Source organism: Amblyraja radiata, chromosome 5 (genome assembly GCF_010909765.2).
Source record: "Amblyraja radiata isolate CabotCenter1 chromosome 5, sAmbRad1.1.pri, whole genome shotgun sequence".
Taxonomy (NCBI): Eukaryota; Metazoa; Chordata; class Chondrichthyes; order Rajiformes; family Rajidae; genus Amblyraja; species Amblyraja radiata.
Genome location: NC_045960.1, coordinates 70,799,956 through 70,819,212, shown reverse-complemented (window position 1 = coordinate 70,819,212; position 19,257 = coordinate 70,799,956). Strand labels below are relative to the sequence as shown.

The window sequence follows — 19,257 nt, the reverse complement described above, 5'->3', positions numbered from 1 at the left end:
AGGAACCTGAACCGAAGCATCATCTCTCCATTTCCTTCCACGAATGCTGCCTGCCCCACTGAGCTCCCCATCATTTATTTTTGCTCAAGATTCTCTTGTGTGTCCTCATATATCATTATCATTGACTTTTACCAATAGAGTAAAGTTATTTAATGAATGTAATAAACCTTTTTCTAATGTAACAACTATTTATTAGACAGAATTAAATTAGGATGTTACACCTCTATTTCTTTTAAAGAAAATACAGCTCTGGTGGTTTTGAAATGAAGGCTGCTCACAAATTGTAGATACTGGTGTTAGAGTGGAGAGATTTAAAAAAAAATAGATAGATACAAAAAGCTGCGGTAACTTAAGCGGGTCAGGCAACATCTCTGGAGAAAAGGAATCGGTGACGTTTTGGGTCACGATGATTCTTCAATCTGAAGAAGGGTCTCAAACCGAAATGTCACTTCATTCTTTTCTCCAGAGATGCTGCCTGACCCACTGAGTTACTCCAGCTTTTTGTGTCTATCTGGTATAAACCAGCATCTGCAGTTCCTTCCTACACTTTTTGTCTGCTCCAGTAGAAGAAATAATAGGTGTTTTTTCCATGGCTAATGTTCAAGAATAGCCTGAGAATGAATGATAAACTTATAATAACCTGGTTGTGTGCTGGTAGTCATTAAAGCTATAAACATAATGTTTCTAAGGCATTAGTGATAACATGGTGTGGGAGATTGCAACTTTCACGTGGTCCGCCCTGTTTCGACGAATGCAATCAACCTGGTGTGCACAATCAAATAAGATCAAATAGAACAAGTTGTCCTACAACTTTAGGCTGTGCATGCCATACGCAAGAAGACGAAGAAGAAGAAGTGATAACTTTATTTACTGTATATCACAGAGTAAATCAAACTGTGAATGAGTCCCAAATAATAACATTTAAGCAATGTACGGTGCTGGAATATCTTGGCAATTCTTTCCCCTGATGAAGCATGGCCCACTGAGTTTTGTAATTGCTTTCTATTCAGAATGGATAATGCCAGCTTCAGCAATAGTTGAGTTGAGTTGAGTTGAGTTGAGTTTATTGTCACGTGTACCGAGACACAATGAAAAGCTTTTTTTTCTCTTTGACCTATCAATCCAAGTTTGATTGTGTTGGCCCAACTTCGAGCAGCAACTGCAGAAATATAGTGATCTGATCCATTGAGCAGGTGCATAGTTTGAAGTGAATCAATGGAAAATAAATCAATAAACCACTCAGCATGAACAAACCAACAAACAAGTATTCCATCTGAGGAGCTTCTATGAGTGGCGCCACCACCAGGCAGATCGAAATAATGAACATGAACACCGGAATGGGCAATGGCACCTGTAAATAGAGAAAGGAATTTTAATATGTCTTATGTTATCATTTGATTTTGTCTGTTCTAAAAAAATGATTGCAATGCATCTTATATAAGTTCATACGTTTATCATATATAATGTTAATTGTACACACTATGACAATTCTAGAGCTTTTGACAAATAGAATAGAATATCCAAAATGCAAACCAGATTTTCTGTTCATTTCACTGTCATATTCCTCACTCCCCAAGAAGCTGATGCTGCCCCTTAAATGTTTATTTTGTAAGTGCCAATTGTAACACCATGCCTATGGATGCCATGTTATGTAGATGTCCATTTCCTTTCTCATTAATGGCTATGCAAAGGATGCAAAAAAGATGACCACAATCTGGGTCAAGAAAGGGAACTTCACCAAGAAAATCATAAGTAAACCAACTGGTCAACATCTTGATCCAAAACTCACAGTGTAGTTTGAAGTTCTTCGTGGAGACAAAATCATTCTTTTTGAAACTGTGCAGATAGGGTTACTAAAATATCAAGATAGTGAAACCATGTGAGGCAATAAACACATGACTTAAGTGCCTCTTTGTGGACAATCTCACAGTTCATTCATGCCCCTATTCTCTGAAACCTCCTGCTTAGACCTCTTCAACTTGTCAATTTTCTAAACAACTTATTTAGGGTGCCTCTGCCCATGCTCACAATAGTCTCTTAAGAGCACAGCATTCTTTTTAAATTGTAAATTGCCATCCTATAATCTTTCACTCAATCATGTGTGGTTAAGGTTAGTTTGTTTTTATTTCAAGATCCCCTGGATAATTCCACTCAAATAAGAAAGTATCAGAAGAAAGACCTTGATGTGTGATTCATACAGTGTGTTTATTTCTAGAAAGAACTATCTTGCGTTTGGTTAACTATTTGCAGATCGTATACATTGCACTCCTCATCCAGTTGTTTCCTCTCCAACTTAACAGAACTTTGCATCTTTGCACTCTCCTTAGCAGAAGAGATAATATTTTTGTCTTTGTAATGCTGTCTTTCTTTTTGAACTCAACTCGCATTCTCTACTCTTCAGTCTTCAAAGTCAATACATTGACTCTTCACAAATTTGCAACTGAAATCGAAATCTCTAATGGAATGTTTACCCTTTCAGAGAAGTGAGACTAACCCTTCTGAGAGTCACAGATTATGTCTGCTTTGAATTTGATACACACATCCTTCCTCATCGTACTCTTCCTATTTACAGACAATGACAAGAAAGGCTTCTCTTCAAGATTTACTCAAGGAATTCATCAAATAAAAGGAAGCATGCATTATGAAACATAATTCCCACCATTTCAAAACTGCCCCTTCACATCTATGAATATTTAAATTATTATTGAGTTTCTTTAAGCTCATCGTTGCCCAAAATCTATCGACCACAGCAAGCAATGTGAGTGTGGTGGACTGAAATATATTCCATATTTACCTTTGATTATATTCAATAAACCTTGCCAACATAAGTGGATAGTGTGTGAAGGTTTTAGAGAGGATGCAGGTTCACTGGGATGTAGCCTGAATTGGAGTATATTTTCCATGAGGAGAGGTTTTCACGAGGACACCGGAGGCTTAGGGATGAGGATGGGGTGGGGTGAATGGAGGTGATGACCTGATGGAAGTATATACAATTATGAGGGGCATAGTGTAGATGGTCACTTTTCTTTTCAGGATGGGGAGATCCAATACTTGAGGGAATTGGTTTTAGGTGAGAGGGGGGAAATTTAAGGAGATTTATAAGGCTAGTGTTTCCACTGAGGGTGGAGGATGCCTGTAAGGCACTGATGGAAGCAGTATAGATAGGAATGTTTGAGAGGCATTTAGACAGACACATGAGCAGGCAGGAAAAAGAGGGAAATGGATCAAGTGCAAGCAGATGACACAAAGGGCTGAAGGGGTTTTTCCTGTGCTGCACAGTTCTATCTTTTATGTGGGGGTTACTTGGTGGTGAGGCTTTCCATGTGAAAGGGTTTCATGAGAGGCCATCAAAGCTAGCCCAGTCCACAGAAAGGAGAAAGTAATGATTCTCTCTTGGCCTGAACTGTCAAACCTGTTAAACATTAGATGACATCAAATGTGGCAGAAATTTTTTTTTTTAAATAAAGACCCAGATGATAATTTTCCCTTTTTGAAAAGAACCTAAAACACTTTGAACATTCTCAAAATGTTTATGAAATAAGAAATGGTAAAACATAAAAAAAGTGGGGAGGGTTATACAAATAGAAACTGATGTTAGAAAAGCTAAACATAATAAAGAGCACTTTCATGGGAGTAATTGTGTAAAGCTAAATCTTACATTGAAAGGTCGATGAAGATGTGGCTTCTTAATTTTCATGTACACCAGTGCAGCAAAGGCCTGACTATAAAAGAACCAAGCTGTAAAACTTTTAGATAAGAAAAAAAAAGTTAATGTGGAAATGGTAGGTTTACCACAAAAAAAATTCATGTACATTACTGTACTATACTAATCTTCAAAATGTGTGCTGGCTTTTTTAGAGCCTCATACACCATAGAGTCATAGTCATTCAACTCAGAAACAAGACATTCAACCCACCCAGTCTGCACCAATCATCAACCACCCGTTTGCACTCATCCTTTGTTTTTATTCTCTCCACATGCTGATCATCATCCCCCAATTCTACCATTCCCTCACACAATAGAGTCAATTTACAGTGGCCAAATAACCCACCAAGCTACTCGTATTGGGATGTGGGAGGAAACTAGAGTGCTTAGGGGAAAACACACATGGTGACAGGGAGAACTTGCAAACTCCACAAAGACAGCGCCAGAGGTTTAGATTGAACCTGGGTCAAGGATGTAACTAACAGCCAGATAAAGGATGAATGTACTTGGATTTAAAAAAAGGCATGCAGTGAAGTGCCATGTAAAAAGGACAAGACGTCATGGCAGTGTGCAGGGAGATGTGGTAATATTTTATTATGGATACCGGATTGGCTGGCTGAATGAAAATGGTTTAACTATATGGATCATTTTCAGGTTACTAATCTGTAACTCATAAGGTAACATAGGGATCAGTGAGGGAGTTGAGGGAGGGCACGACTACTTCCAATCTACACTAATGATAGATGAAAGGACCAAGTATACTGTTGCCAAAATTGTTGATAAATCAAAGCTACTTGTCTGCAAAACATAAAGAGTCTGCCAGGCATAGTCTGTAGGTGGGTCGGTGGATTACAAATTAGAAGGTGTGTACTGTGAGGAAATGTGAGATTGTCCACTTTGGTGAAAAGAATGGAAAGGTAAAATGTCAATTAAATGGAGAAAGACTATGGAATGTTGCTCCAAAGAGGGATTTGAGTGTCCTTGCATGTGAAACACAAGGTGTTAGCATGCAAATGCAGCAAGTAATTAGGAAGGCAAATGGAATGTAGGGCTTTATTACTACAGGGAAGTTTTGCTACAATTGTACAGAGTGTTGTATTACTCCACAAAAGTTTGACCACTTTATTTAAGGAAGGATATACCGTCCTTCCATCGGCGTCATGCAGCAAACATTTTCTAGGTTAATTCTTGGAATGAAAGCTTTGTGTTACGTGGAATAATTGTGCAGAATGGATCTATGCATATTGGAGGTTAAAGGTGTGGGAGGCAATCTAGCAACATGTGAATATCATTGGGGGGTTTTGACAGGGAAGCTGCTAGAGAAAAGTTTCCACTTCATATTACACGGTCTCCCATTTTCATGATTGTTCTGCCAATGTTTTGTGGATGATAGGAACAGCCCCATGGAATCACTGTTATAGGTGAAAATATTGTTGAGAAAAACCTGTTCTGTGCAAACCTGAAATATTTGACAATGGATCCAAAATCGCCTGGGATTAATAATATCAAAGCAATGAATGCTGTGAATAGAAGTGCAGGCAATGGTGTCAACCGCTTCACATGTACCATGGAGAGAATGTCTGGCTGGGAGAAAATGAATAAAAAGAGTATTAGAAGTACAAATTAGAAGTTCCACAATGCGAAAGAAACACTTGAAACCTACTTATTCATAAATATGCTATAGCCACATTTCATACAATTATCATTATCAGTATCAGTATCAGTATATCTTTATTGTCATTTCCTGAGTACTCACATACCCAGAGGAAACAAAAAAACGTTGCTCAACCAGTGTCCATTCAGTGTGCAGTACAAATAACAACAAATAACTAGAAATAAAAAACATATATCATGAACAAATTAAATTAAACACTCTACTCTCTACTAAACATCAACAGGCGTTCCGATCGGCAGCTGCTGCAGTGTGTCCAGGTTGATGGTTGGTGCGCGATACTTTGGCAGGGGGCTAAGTCCGTTTATCAGTCTTATAGCCTGCGGGAAGAAGCTGAGGTGCATCCTACTGGTTTTGCAGCTAATGCTCCTGTACCTCTTCCCAGACGGCAGGATGGAGAATATGTGATGCGATGGGTGGTAGGGGTCTTTGATGATGGAGATGGCTCTGTTGATACATCTCTTCCTGTATATGTCCAGCAAGAAAGGGAGTGGAGCACCAATAATCCTGCTGGCAGTCTTCACAATCCTGTCAAGTTGGTGCCGTTCATACGCCTTGCAGCTCCCGAACCAGGAAGTGATGCCGTTGGTTAATGTGCTCTCGATTGTCCCCCTATAAAAAGTTCGTAGATGTGTAGTGGGGAGACCTGCTTTACGTAGTCTTCGGAGAGGGTGTAGTCGCTGCTGGGCTCTCTTGACCAGTGCTGTGGTGTTGGTTGTGGACATCAGGTCATCTGACAGGTGGAGTCCTAGGAACTTCACGCTGCTGCCCCTTTCCACATCAGCTCCATCGATGTGCAGAGGTGTATGGTGTTGTTTTCCCGCCCTCCTGAAGTCAACCACCATCTCCTTAGTTTTTCCCACGTTGAGAATGAGGTTGTGGGATTTGCACCATCCTGTGAGCAGCTCCACCTCCATCCTGTACGCCGACTCATCATTGTCACTGATGAGACCCACCACTGTTGTGTCATCAGCGAACTTGTTGATGAAGTTGTTATTGAGTCTAGCAGTACAGTCGTGTGTAAGCAGACTAAACAGCAGGGGGCTTAGGACACAGCCTTGGCTTTAAAAAAAAATTATGTACAGTTCTCTGCCAAACCCAATGGGTAGAAATTCATCTTTGGCCACTAAAATTAAAGATGTACCTGTACGTGAGTATTGACCGTGGGTTATACTTATTTCAGCATATTCAGCTCCATTGATGGCTGACAAACACGTCAGCATTAGCAATAAAAAATGAATTTCTAGCATACTGGAGTACATTTTTACTTGTCATTTACTCAGTAATACTTTATTGTGCTGGTCACTCTTCATCTATGAACTTTGATGCCCGTAAGGAGCAGGAATCCTCTTTGCTCACAACGATGCTGAATTTTATCGTTGTTCTCACTAACCTGGCTTTGAATACTAATACATGACAGAATCAACCTGGGCAATGCCATTAATTATTCTATGACCCAACTTTTAAAGAACATAGGACTGCAATACTCTACCACTTTTTCAATCTATGCTCTTTCAGTTCTCTATTGGAGTGCATTTTACACCGATTACTACTTTCCCTTGCTTCGTATACTCATCTCCCAACCCTAATTTCCTCATTTCCCTTTTATTCCCCTTTTCTTCCTCCCCCTGTTCCCATCCGATTATATCCCTGCCTCTGGCAGCCAATTTCACTCCTCCTCTCCTTATATGACACATTTGTCCCCCTTTGACTAACACTCCACCATCTGTCAACCATACCATCCTTCGCCAGTATTCGTCAGCAGAAGGGTCTCGACCCGAAACGTCACCCATTCCTTCTATCCAGGGATGCTGCCTGTCCCGCTGAGTTATTCCAGCATTTTGTGTCTATCTCCACCTATCCCTTGCCAGGCGTCCCGTTCACACCTCTCTAGCTTTCTCTCCACTACACTCAGTCAGAAGAGGGTCCTGACCCGAAACGTCGTCTGTCCATTCCCTCCACAGATACTACCTGATCTTCCAGCATCTTGTTTTTGTTTCTGACTATGAGCATGGGATCTAGAAGAAAACCTTGTACAGGAAGGAATGCCAGAACCCCTACTTAAGTTCCCCAACTGTAATCAGTGTTAAATAAAGATGACTGATAACTTTCTTCTAGTCAGCTGAAGGGCCATTTACATGAAATGTTAACACTGTTTCTCTTACCACAGTTACCATCTGTCTGCTGAGCAGTTCTGTCTGCATTTCAATCATCTGTCAGGATGCCCAGTGGTGCATTACAATACATTATTGGTGACTCTTTGAGAGTGAAATTCAATTGTATCCAGATCACCAATGGAAAAGAGGTGATTGCCAACTTGCCTCACACGGAACACAAATTTCCTTTCAGTTCTCTATCTGCAAAAGTTAATGTTATGCATTTTACATGATTCAATGTATCAAATATGGTAAGGCTACAAGCCTAGGCTGCTGGAACTGAAAAACAAGAGTTGTCTGGCAACGGGCTGAAGAGGCACTGCGTATAGAAATAAATAGGACCAGAGATACTTGGAGTGCCAAGGGACTAGGATGATTCATCTTATTTTAAACTTTAAAATGGACGTATCTTTCACCCTAGTACAAATGTTTATTGTAATGCTCAAATAGACATTTGATGTTTTAAAAAACACGCTCAATGCAGTCTTTGCAAGGCACTTAGCATCCCCCCTTTGCCCTATCATGAGAGAATAACAATAGAAGATTCAATGTTCTACACATGTGTGTCTTTTATCCTTTTTGAGGAATAGCACAAAGAAATGTTGCAGACATTATTGTAAATTATTCCACAGGTCAAATGTTATTTCTGGTTGAAAATAATCCATTTATGGAACCAATAATCCTGCTGCCAAAAATAATAATTTTTGACATCTGTGACACAAGTGGTAGTATTCTCATTCCTGAGCCTGAATGCACAGATTCAAGTCCCACCCCAGGGTTCTCAACAAGTTCTGAAGGAGTACTGTCTGATGAAATGTTAAATCAAGGCATCTAAGCGCTGGCGGCTCCAGTGGTGGGCCTCGGCAGTAGTGAAGCCTCGGCAGTGGTGAAGCCTCGGCAGCAATGAAGCCTCGGCGACGGCAGTGAGGCCTCAGCGGTGGTGGTGATACTTTGGCGGGAGTGACGGTGAAGCCTCGGCGGCGGTGGTGGAGCCTCACGGTGATGAGTCTGTAAGGGGGCGGAGGGGAAGAATAATGGAGGACCCGGCATGGGGGGACCGCCATGAGGGAGGGGGAAGAACAATGGACAATGGAGGACCAAGCGTGGGGGGAACTGCTATGGGGAGAGTGGAGAACAAAGGAGGAGCCGGCGTACTTTGTAACTTTGTCGGCGCCATTGGTGGTCACTTTTTGTATACATTGGGTATGCAAGCAAAGAATTTCACTGTGCCTAGTCACATTTGAGAATAAAGTATTCAATTCAATTCCATTCCATTCCATATGCTCAATCAGATGGATGTAAGATAATTAAGCCTATTTGAAACTTGAAAATGGCCGTTTCCTTCGCCATAATCCAAATGTTTATTGTGATACTTGAATAGACATTAGATTTTTTTAAATTAAAGGTAGAGCCAAACAAGCTCAGTGAGGTCTTTGCAATGCCCTTAGCATCCCCCTTCTCCAGGCATGAGAGAATAATAAGTGGCCAAAGTTTCTCCTTCTGTCAAGTGAACAAAGTAAGTTCAAATCAAGTGATGAGTTGTGGGGGCTTCCCTGTGTGCAGAATTGGTCCCACTTTTTCTACCTTACAACCGCGACTTCATTGGTTGGAAGCATTTTAAGAAATGTTGGATGTTTTTCTTTCATGCGTGTGTCCTCTTAAATACAGGCTTTCTGCCTAATGTCTCACTTACTTGCTCCAAGATTTGCATTTAATTTAAAGCTGTTTGAGAAGTAGGCTGTCAAATCCCCTTAGATCATTTTCCAATTCCCTGTGTCTGAACTTTACCTGTTCTCTGCAGACTCCAACCAACATCACATTTCCCCCATATCACTTCTGTTTAAAGACATGAGAAAGATGCGGCTCTGAATTGCCAGATTAGTATTCCATGTTGGTAGTTTGTCTGTCCTTACCAGTGAACCTTCTCTGGCTGCTATGTAGCAAGTGCGACCACCAGTGAAGAAAGTGCCATTCATGGACCCAAACGTGGAAAGTACAACTGACAGTGGAATGATCCATGTCCAACTGCCCAAGACTTTGTTTCTAAAATTGGAAAGCATTTAGAGATCATGACAGACATTACAAAATAAACCATTTATATTGTGCTGAGGACACTCTCCCTAAAATATTATTCTGTTAAAACTTTATTCGCATGAATTATTATGTATATATTTTTTATTCCCTCCACTCCGCAGTAAATGTGGCAGCACTGATACACAAATGGAAATGGTGAATTTACTGGATAGACACAAAATGCTGGAGTAACTCAGTGGGACAGGCAGCATCTCTGGATAGAAGGAATGGGTGACGTTTTGGTTCGAGACCCTTCTTGGACCCAAACGTGGAAAGTCACCGTTGACTCCGGCGACTGTGCAATCCTGCTCCTTCTCGACCTCAGCACAGCATTTGATACTGTCGACCACACCATCCTAATTGAACGTCTCCGGTACGGGGTTGGTATTGATGGCACTGCCCTGAGCTGGTTCATCTCCTACCTCAAAGGTAGGAGTTTCTCTACTAACACAGGCAACTCTTTCTCCTCCCCAGCTAGCCTCTGCTGCGGGGTTCCACAAGGTTCCATCCTTGGCCCCATTCTCTTCTCCCTGTATATGCTTAGGCCAAGTCATTCAAAGGCACGGCATTTCCTTCCATTGCTATGCAGACGATACACAAATCTATCTCCCCCTGAAGCCCAAAATAATGATCAAATCTACTTGGAAGCCTTGGAAGCCTTACCCCATTACTCAAACCTCACGTCAAAAACCTTGGGGTGATATTTAATAATAATAATAATAAATTTTATTTATGGGCGCCTTTCAAGAGTCTCAAGGACACCTTACAAAAATTGAGCATGTAGAGGAAAAACATGTAAGGGGAATGAAATAAATAGTAGAGACATGACTAGTACACAAAGTAAAGACAGAATTCAATACAAAACACAGTATGAGGCAATTAATGCACAGATGAAAAGGGACGGGGACGTGGGGCTAAGGATAGGCAGAGGTGAAGAGATGGGTCTTGAGGCGGGACTGGAAGATGGTGAGGGACACGGAATTGCGGATCAGTTGGGGGAGGGAGTTCCAGAGCCTGGGAGCTGCCCTGGAGAAGGCTCTGTCCCCAAAACTGCGGAGGTTGGACTTGTGGATGCAGAGGAGACCGGCTGATGTGGATCTGAGGGACCGTGAGGGTTGGTAGGGGGAGAGGAGGTCAGTGAGATATGGGGGGGCCAGATGGTGGAGGGCTTTGTAGGTGAGGACCAGGATTTTGTAGGTGATCCGGTGGGAGATGGGAAGCCAGTGAAGTTTTTTGAGGACTGGAGTGATGTGATGCCAGGATTTGGTGTGGGTGATGAGTCGGGCGGCTGCATTCTGGACCAGTTGGAGTCGGTTGATGTAGGTGGAGCTGATGCCAAGGAGAAGTGAGTTGCAATAGTCCAGTAGGGAGGAGATGAAGGCATGGATGAGTCTTTCAGCAGCAGGCGGTGTGAGAGAGGGTCTGAGTTTGGCGATGTTGCGGAGATGAAAGAAGGAGGTTTTAATGACATGGCGGATGTGAGGCTCAAGGGAGAGGGTGGAATCAAAGATCACGCCAAGGTTGCGGGCCTGGGGAGATGGGGAGACAGTGGTGCCGTCGATGGTGAGAGTGGGGTTATTGATTTTGCTGAGTGTGGCTTTGGAGCCTATAATATATTTGACTCAGCATTGAAATTTGACAAACAAGTTAATGCCGTGGTAAAAGCTAGCTTCTTCCAGCTTCGGACGAAAGCTAAAATAAAACAATTCCCCCCAGTTTGATGACCTCGAAAAGATCATCCACACATTTATCTCTTCCCGCCTCGACTACTGCAACTCCCTTTACACTGGCATCAGCCAATCTTCCCTGTCCCGCCTGAGACTCCTGACGGGCACCCGAAAAAGGGACCACATCATCCCAATTCTGGCCTCTCTCCACTGGCTCCCTGTGCGGTTCCGAATAAATTTCAAGATCCTTCTTTATGTTTACAAAGCCCTTATCGGGCTTGCCCCTACCTACATCAAAAGTCTGCTTACGTACCACACCACCTTCAGGTCCCTCAGATCGGCCGACTTGGGGTTACTGAACATCCCGCGGTCTAGGCATAAGCTCAGGGGCGACCGCGCCTTTGCGGTTGCAGCTCCTAGACTGTGGAACAGCATCCCTCTTCCCATCAGAACTGCCCCCTCCATCGACTCTTTTAAGTCGAGACTAAAAACTCATCTTTACTCTCAAGCCTTTCTTGACGTCCTCTGATGGAGGGCTATATGTATGTATTTATGTATGTACTTAATCTATGAACCAATGTTGTATAACGTTAGTACCTTCACCAATGTAAAGCACTTTGGTCAACGAGAGTTGTTTTTTAAATGTGCTATAGAAATAAAAGTGACTTGACTTGTATTCTTCAGACTTTACTGCACCATTCCCACTCTGTCATTGTTTTTGATCACATGCTTTACTCTGCAAACTCTTTGTCCTGCTGCAAGGCTCATAATCATAGATTCATTAAAAAATGCAGCACGGAAACAGACCCTTCATTTTGCTGAGCCTGTGCCGGCTATCAACCACCCATTTACACTAATCTTATCCTATTTTATTCTTCGGATGCTTTTGTCAACTGCATCTAGATTCAATGATTTACTTATACTAGGGACAATTTACATGGACCAATTAATCTATCAAGAGAGAGCTAGATAGGGCTCTTAAAAATAGCGGAGTCGGGGTATATGGGAAGAAGGCAGGAATGGGGTACTGATTGGGGATGATCAGCCATGATCACATTGAATGGCGGTGCTGGCTCGAAGGGCAGAATGGTCTACTCCTGCAACTATTGTCTATTGTCTATCAACCTCCACATATTTGGGATGATTCATTTATCACTGAATTTCAGGTACAAACATAATGGCAGAACTCAGTGGATTTATACCCATTAATTGGGTGCAGTGTGCAATGGTTTTCCTGCTGCATCTATAGGTTGATCATATAACACCTTTGAGGATTTTGGTTCTTGGCAGATCTTGAGGATCGGTACTAGAAAGAAATATGACTGACGGATAAACATGTGAAAAGGAGAAACGACACAAGGTAAACCCAAGGCTTTGTCTTGTTTCTCAAACTTAATAAGTGCAGTAGGCAATTTATAGAAACAGCAGATGCTGGTTCATACCAAAGATATTCACAACGTACTGGAACAACTCAGTGGGTCAGGCAGCAACTCTGTTAAAAAAGGATGGGTTACCCAAAACATCATTCATCCTTTTTCTCTAGAGATGCTGCCTGACCTGCTGAAGGACTAAATAGGCAACACATCTGCTCTGCATCCAAAGCTTCGATCGCCCTGACTGCGGATGGTTCAACTGCCCCGACCGCGGTGGAAAAGGAGGGAAGAAGATAATATGTTAATGCCTTCCATCACTGTGCGCTGTGGTGGATGTTTATGTTAATTGTTATGTAGTTGTGTGTCTTGTTTTTTTGGTATAACGTGTTGGCAAATCAAATTATTTGTATGTTTTTACATACTTGGCTAATAAATTAATTACAATTACAATTACATTGTGGGATCAACAAGGATTGGCTACTTCAAGTCAGAAACTCCAAAGAAAGTCCAGGGATGGGTGTGAGGGAGTCAGGGAGAGGAGTTAATACAGATGAATAGTTCACAGCTATTCTTGACACAAAGCTGGGTGGCAGTGTGAACTGTGAACATGATGCTCTGTGACTTGGAAAGGTTGCATGAGTAGGCAGATGCATGGCAGATACAGTATAATGTGGATAAATGTGAGGTTATCCACTTTGGTGGAAAGAACAGGAAGGCAGATTATTATCTGAATGGTGTCAGGTTAGGAAAAGGTGAAGTACAAAGAGACCTGGATGTCCTTGTACATCAGTCACTGAAAGTAAGCATGCAGGTACAGCACGCAGTGAAGAAAGCTAATGGCATGTTGGCCTTAATAACGAAAGGAGTTGAGTATAGGAGCAAAGAGGTCCTTCTGCAGTTGTACAGGGCCCTGATGAGACCACATCTGCCTTGGGTTTGGTGTGCAGCTTTTTTCTCCTAATTTGAGGAAGGACATTCTTGCTATTGAGGGAATGCAGCGTAGGTTCACGAGGTTAATTCCCGGGATGGCGGGACTGTCATATGATGAAAGAATGGAGCGACTGGGCTTGTATTCACTGGAATTTACAAGGATGAGAGATCTTAAAGAAACATATAAAATTATTAAGGGATTGGACACGTTAGATGCAGGAAACATGTCCCCGATGTTGGGGGAGTCCAGAACCAGGGGGCAGTTTGAAGAATAAGGGGTAGGTCATTTGGAACTGAGATGAGGAAAAACATTTTCACCCAGAGAGTTGTGAATTCATGGAATTCTCTGCCTCAGAAGGCAATTGACGCCGATTCACTGGATGCATTCAAGAGAGAGTTAGGTAGAGCTCTTAGGCCTGGCGGAATCAAGGGATATGGGGAGAAGGCAGGAACGGGGTACTGATTGTGGATGATCAGCCATGATCAAAAGGAATGGCGATGCAGGCTCGAAGGGCTGAATGGCCTACTCCTGCACCTATTGTGAATGTATCTATGACGCCACTATCCTTGCAAATATTGAGTTCAAGGAACTCACCGCTTATTGAGCTATTGTTTTCATAACTTCTATTCCTTCTACCAATTGACTGTAATCTTTCGCCAGGATAATTTATTTGTGCGAAGGGAAGTAGATCCTAACTGTTTATAGAACATAGAACAGTACAATACAGGAATGGGCTGACAACATCCAGGCTAAACATGATGCCAAGTTAACCTAATCTCCTCTGTCTGCACATTTATCCTATTTATCCTTTTTTTTCATAACTTTATCTTCTTTATTATGTACCCCTCAGTTTCCTTTATTCCAAAGAAAACAACCCCAGACTGTCTCTCCCTAAAAATATAATGATGCAGCCCAGGTAACATCTCTTCAATATTTTCCATACTGCTGTCACAGCCTTCCTATAGACTGGTGACAAACAATACACATATTACTGTAACTGACCTTTTTGAGTCCTTGTTTGACCAAAGTGGTCTTGTTTTCTATGGTTCAGCCAATAAAGATAAATAACAGTCTTAACTTACCCCCATGTTACAGCCACAGCTCCAGAGGACATCATTTCAGCTGGACTCATGGCTGCCAGGTAGCTCATGTTTACCAGAATGTAAAGCAAAGTCACCAGTGGAAGGGAAATCAGTAAAGCTCGGGGCAGATTCACCTGAAACAATAAATTCACTGTAATCTCAATATTGGGTCAGAGGCAGAAGGGACTGCAGAGGCTGGAATCTGGAGCAACAAACAATCATCAGGTCGACTAGCATCTGTGGATGGAAAGCAACGGACAGCGACTGCATCAGGAATAAGAGTGGAGAGGGAAGATAGCTAGATTAGAGAGGAGAAGTGGTGTGGTGAGATCGATGTGGGAAATGATAGGTGGACTGGGAAGGGTATTCGGCATATGGAGCAGGTTGGGGAGGGGAAGGGATCTATTTGAACCTATGAGAAATTAATGAATAAGGTTCCATCATACAATTAACCCCCACTCAGCTATCTTAACTAAAACCCTTGGTGCATTCCATCCTTGGTGCTCAGCTTACACAAGAGGCGCGACCTGGTAATTTATGTTGCTGATGCCAAGTAACATTCCATTAAAGTCGTCATTTAAAAACAATATTTTGTGATGGATTAAGAGTGCTTGTTTTGTACTTACTTCTGGCCTCTTGATTTCTTCGGTCAAATTATTTAAATTATTCCATCCATCGTAGGACCAGAGGCCATGTTGTAAAGCGATTCCAATTGAGCTTATTCCACTTGCGCTCATTCCACTTGTTCCTTGAAAAGCATTCTGAAAACTCTGTGTGTGTCCATTGAGGATCAATAGTATCCCACCTACCACTATTACAAGCAAGGAGACTAGTTTGGCAAATGTGAAGATATTTTGAATGTCGGTTGCCAGTTTCACATTAAGACAGTTCACTACAGTGACAATTAAAATGCTGGCAGCAGCTGTACACTTTACCACAGCAGGAGGTGGTGGACATGCCCCATAAAATGGAGCTGCAGTGTATTGCGCCAGGCTCAAAGACATTGCTGCGATAGAAGCAGGTCTGACTACAAACACAGAAGTCCAAGAGAAAACAAAAGCTGGGACAGGACCGAAGTTTCTCAAGATGTATATATATTCTCCACCAGATTCCTTTATGACAGTCCCTAATTCTACGTATGAAAGAGCAGCTACCATGCACAGTAATCCACAGAATGTCCATACCAGAAGGCTGGCTCCAGGGCTCCCAATATATCGTAACACCCATTCTGGAGACATAAAGATGCCAGAGCCAATAATAGTTCCTACAATTAAAGACACAGAACTAATTAATCCAACTTCACGTTTTAAGTTTAGTTTTCCTGCAGTTGCTGCCATATCCAAGGCTGGCTGAATACAGGCAAAGCTTCTTCCTTTCTCTTTTAAAAATCTCGTTGCAGCTTCCTGTATATCAAAGGTCTAAATATTGAAACTGTTTTTTATTGCATCTCAAGTTCTAAGTCTCCTTGGCAATAAGAATATCTTGTAAACATTAACTGATGTTAATTGTAAATCTGATCGTGTGTGTCATGTTATTCTTATAATAAGGCTCGTACAACGACGTAATCGGAGTCTGTCTTTATTTAGCAACTCTGTACAGCAGCAGCAGCTTCGTGTGCAGGCCTGGGCCTCTCCTCCGCCCAACCTCCGGTTCCGCCCCACAGCGCCCTCTTCAGCCCGGATGCTGTCACTGTAGCCTGTCCTTACACTATTATTCCATAATACCACATCTCCCTTTCTTTGAGAACAAAGGGTGGACTACCTTTGTCTCTGCAGGTCTTAAGGGGTTTATTCTGCCCTTTTGCTGGAAGACCTGTCCCTGATCTGTCCCTGTTTCAAGCATGCAAACTAGAAATAAAATAACTTACGCGTTACCATACTGTGAACTATTACTTTAGCAGGCTGTGTTCTTCAAAACTTAAACTCTCAGGTTTCAGGTAAATGTAACAGGTTTAGCAGAACAATTTCACAATCACTTTTTCTTTACCGTAGAAAACAAATCAATAAATCACCAATCAAGTCTCTTCGGCTTTCTAACCTCTCTCCCACACCTGGTCCGCACAGTCTCTGTGGTGGGGCCCTCTCTGCTGGGTGATGTTGTCACTGGTGGAGCTGGCTCTGGTGTAGGTGAATCTTCTCCTACCGGTGGCTCATCCGCGTCGACTACCCCACTGTTGGTCTGCAGCGGCACCAAGTGATGCCGGTTCCTCCTCAGTGTGCCCTGAGGCACCTGGACGATATAAGAGCGAGGGGTATTGTGTGTAGATCGCACTGTGCCCTGGACTCGTGCATCGGTGATCCACACATCCTCCCCAGGTACGAGTGGCTCCAGATTTCTCGCTCCGTGCCTCTTGTTGAAGGATCTTGCGTCGTTCCTCCTCTTCTCCCTTTCTTTGGCCCCCAGCGCGTTGTAGTCAGGCAAAACTGGATTCAGCAGGGTTGGAAGGGCAGGAACTGTAGTGCGGAGGCGGCGCCCCATCAACAGCTCGGCCAGGCTATAGCCGTTCTGTAGAGGGGTTGCTCTGTAGGCCAGCAATGCAAGATATGGGTCTGACGCCTTTGTTAGCAGGTTTTTCATGGTTTGTACAGCGCGTTCCGCCTCCCAATTGCTCTGAGGAAACCTGGGGCTGCTCGTGATGTGCACAAAGCCATACTCTGCTGCAAAGGCTTTAAAGTGGCTACCTGAGAACTGGGGCCCATTGTCACTTTTAAGAAACTCACAAATTCCATGACGAGAAAACATGGATTTCAGGTGCACCACCACATCTGTGGACCTTGTGGGTGACAGCAGCGCAACATCCACATACCTTGAGAAATAATCTACTACTAGTAGATATGTCTTGTCTTTCAGCGTGAATAGGTCAGCTCCCAAGGTTTGCCAAGGCCTGTCTGGCATCTCCGTTGGCATCAGCGGCTCTTTGACATTCCTTCTCTCTTGGATGCAGGTTTTACATTTCAGCACCATGTCATTCAGCTGGCTGCTGAGTCCTGGCCACCATACCGTCTGTTTGGCCCGGCCCCTGCACTTTGTAACCCCCAGGTGTCCCTCATGTAGTCTCTGCAGCACATCACCTTGTAAGGCTGATGGGATGACGAGCCTCGTGCCCCGCAGCAGCAGCCCATCGTGCACAGTCAGCACTGCTCTATCAGCCCAGTAATGTCTCTGCACTCCCTGCAGTTGGCTTTTGTCGGGACAGCCGTCTGTGCAGTACTCCATCAGTGCAGAGCATGTGCTGTCTGCCTGCAGGTGCTCACGTAGGCTGCTCAGATAATCTCCACTGACAGGAAGGTTGCTGATGACAGAGTCTACATAGATGTTGGTGTCCTCTAATAGGCTTGTGTCTGTGTGTGTTCTTGCGGCTCTCAGATGAGCACGAGATAAGGTGTCGGCTGTCCACAGGCTTTTGCCAGGGACATGATCGACTGTATAGTTGTATCTCATGAGTCTCATCCTAAATCTTTGGATTCTTGGTGGGAGGTCATCCAAAGCTTTCCTTCCCAGCAGACTCACCAACGGCTTATGGTCAGTTTCCAGCTCGAATGGTCTTCCCAGGATGAAACAGCTGAACCTTTCACATGCCCACGTTGCAGCCAATGCCTCCTTCTCTACTTGAGCATAGCGCTGCTCTGTTGGTGTCATTGACCTGGACGCATATGCCACAGGTGACCACATGGCATCGCTCTTCTGCAGCAGGACTGCCCCCAGGCCAAAGGAAGAGGCATCAGCAGAGATCTTTAGAGCACTGTTTGGGTTGTATAATGTGAGCACTGGTGTGGATGACAGCTCTGTTTTTAACTGATCAAAGGCGGCCTGCTGTTCTGTCCCCCAGTACCAGTGGTTCTTCTTGGACAGCAGGTCTCGTAGCACTTTGTCTTTTTCAGCCAGGTTAGGCAAGAAGCGGCCCAGCTGATTGACCATGCCCAGAAAACTCCTGAGTTCGCTGACATTTTTGGGTGCATCCATCTCTTGTACTGCTCTCGTCTTCTCTGGATCTGGCTTCACTCCATCTGCTGAAATCACATGACCCAGGAATCTGACTGTGGCGTGTGAGCTCACATTTGTCCATGTTGAGCGTAATGCCGGCCTTATGTGCCTTCTCTAGCACCGCATGTAGCCGCACATCATGCTCCTCCTGCGTCTGTCCCCAGACCAGGATGTCGTCCATGTGACACAGTACCCCCTCCAGGCCACCGGTCACTTCTGTCATCATCATCCTTTGAAAGTGCTCGGGCGCTGATGCTATGCCAAAGGGTAGACGGTTAAAATAGTATCACCCAAAAGGCGCGATGAAGGTGGTGTATTTGGCAGACTCTTTTGTCAATGGTACTTGCCAAAAGCCCATGTTGGCATCTAATTTGCTGAATACTGTTGCGCCAGCTAGCATGCCCAGAGTGTGCTCGACAGAAGGCAGGATAAACTTTTCTCTGCATACTGATCCATTCATCATTGTGAAGTCCACACAAATGCGAACATCACCTGCTTTTTTCGGCACCACCACCATCCCGGCACACCAATCAGTCGGCTCCTCAATCTTGGTGATTACGCCCATCTTCTCCATACGGTCTATCTCCTCCTTCACTTTTCCCATAAGCGGCAGC

The 19,257-nt window shown here is 43.4% G+C and overlaps 2 protein-coding genes across 2 annotated transcripts; both read right to left on the bottom strand.

The window, feature by feature from the left end:
• Nucleotides 1-927: 927 nt before the first annotated feature.
• Nucleotides 928-15,996, bottom strand: LOC116973758 (b(0,+)-type amino acid transporter 1-like). Its single transcript, XM_033022066.1, has 6 exons — nt 15,286-15,996; nt 14,660-14,793; nt 9,447-9,576; nt 5,165-5,289; nt 3,659-3,746; nt 928-1,351 (listed from the first exon to the last, which is right to left on the bottom strand). Exons 1-6 carry the CDS (start codon nt 15,994-15,996, stop codon nt 1,118-1,120), a joined length of 1,422 nt encoding a protein of 473 aa, XP_032877957.1. The 3' UTR covers nt 928-1,117.
• Nucleotides 15,997-16,375: 379 nt separating this feature from the next.
• LOC116973757 (uncharacterized protein K02A2.6-like) lies at nt 16,376-18,872 on the bottom strand. The gene is given in 3 exon segments (XM_033022065.1): nt 16,376-16,550; nt 16,583-18,701; nt 18,703-18,872. Coding segments are annotated over 2 exon segments (2,205 nt in total). The 3' UTR covers nt 16,376-16,550; nt 16,583-16,666.
• Nucleotides 18,873-19,257: the final 385 nt, after the last annotated feature.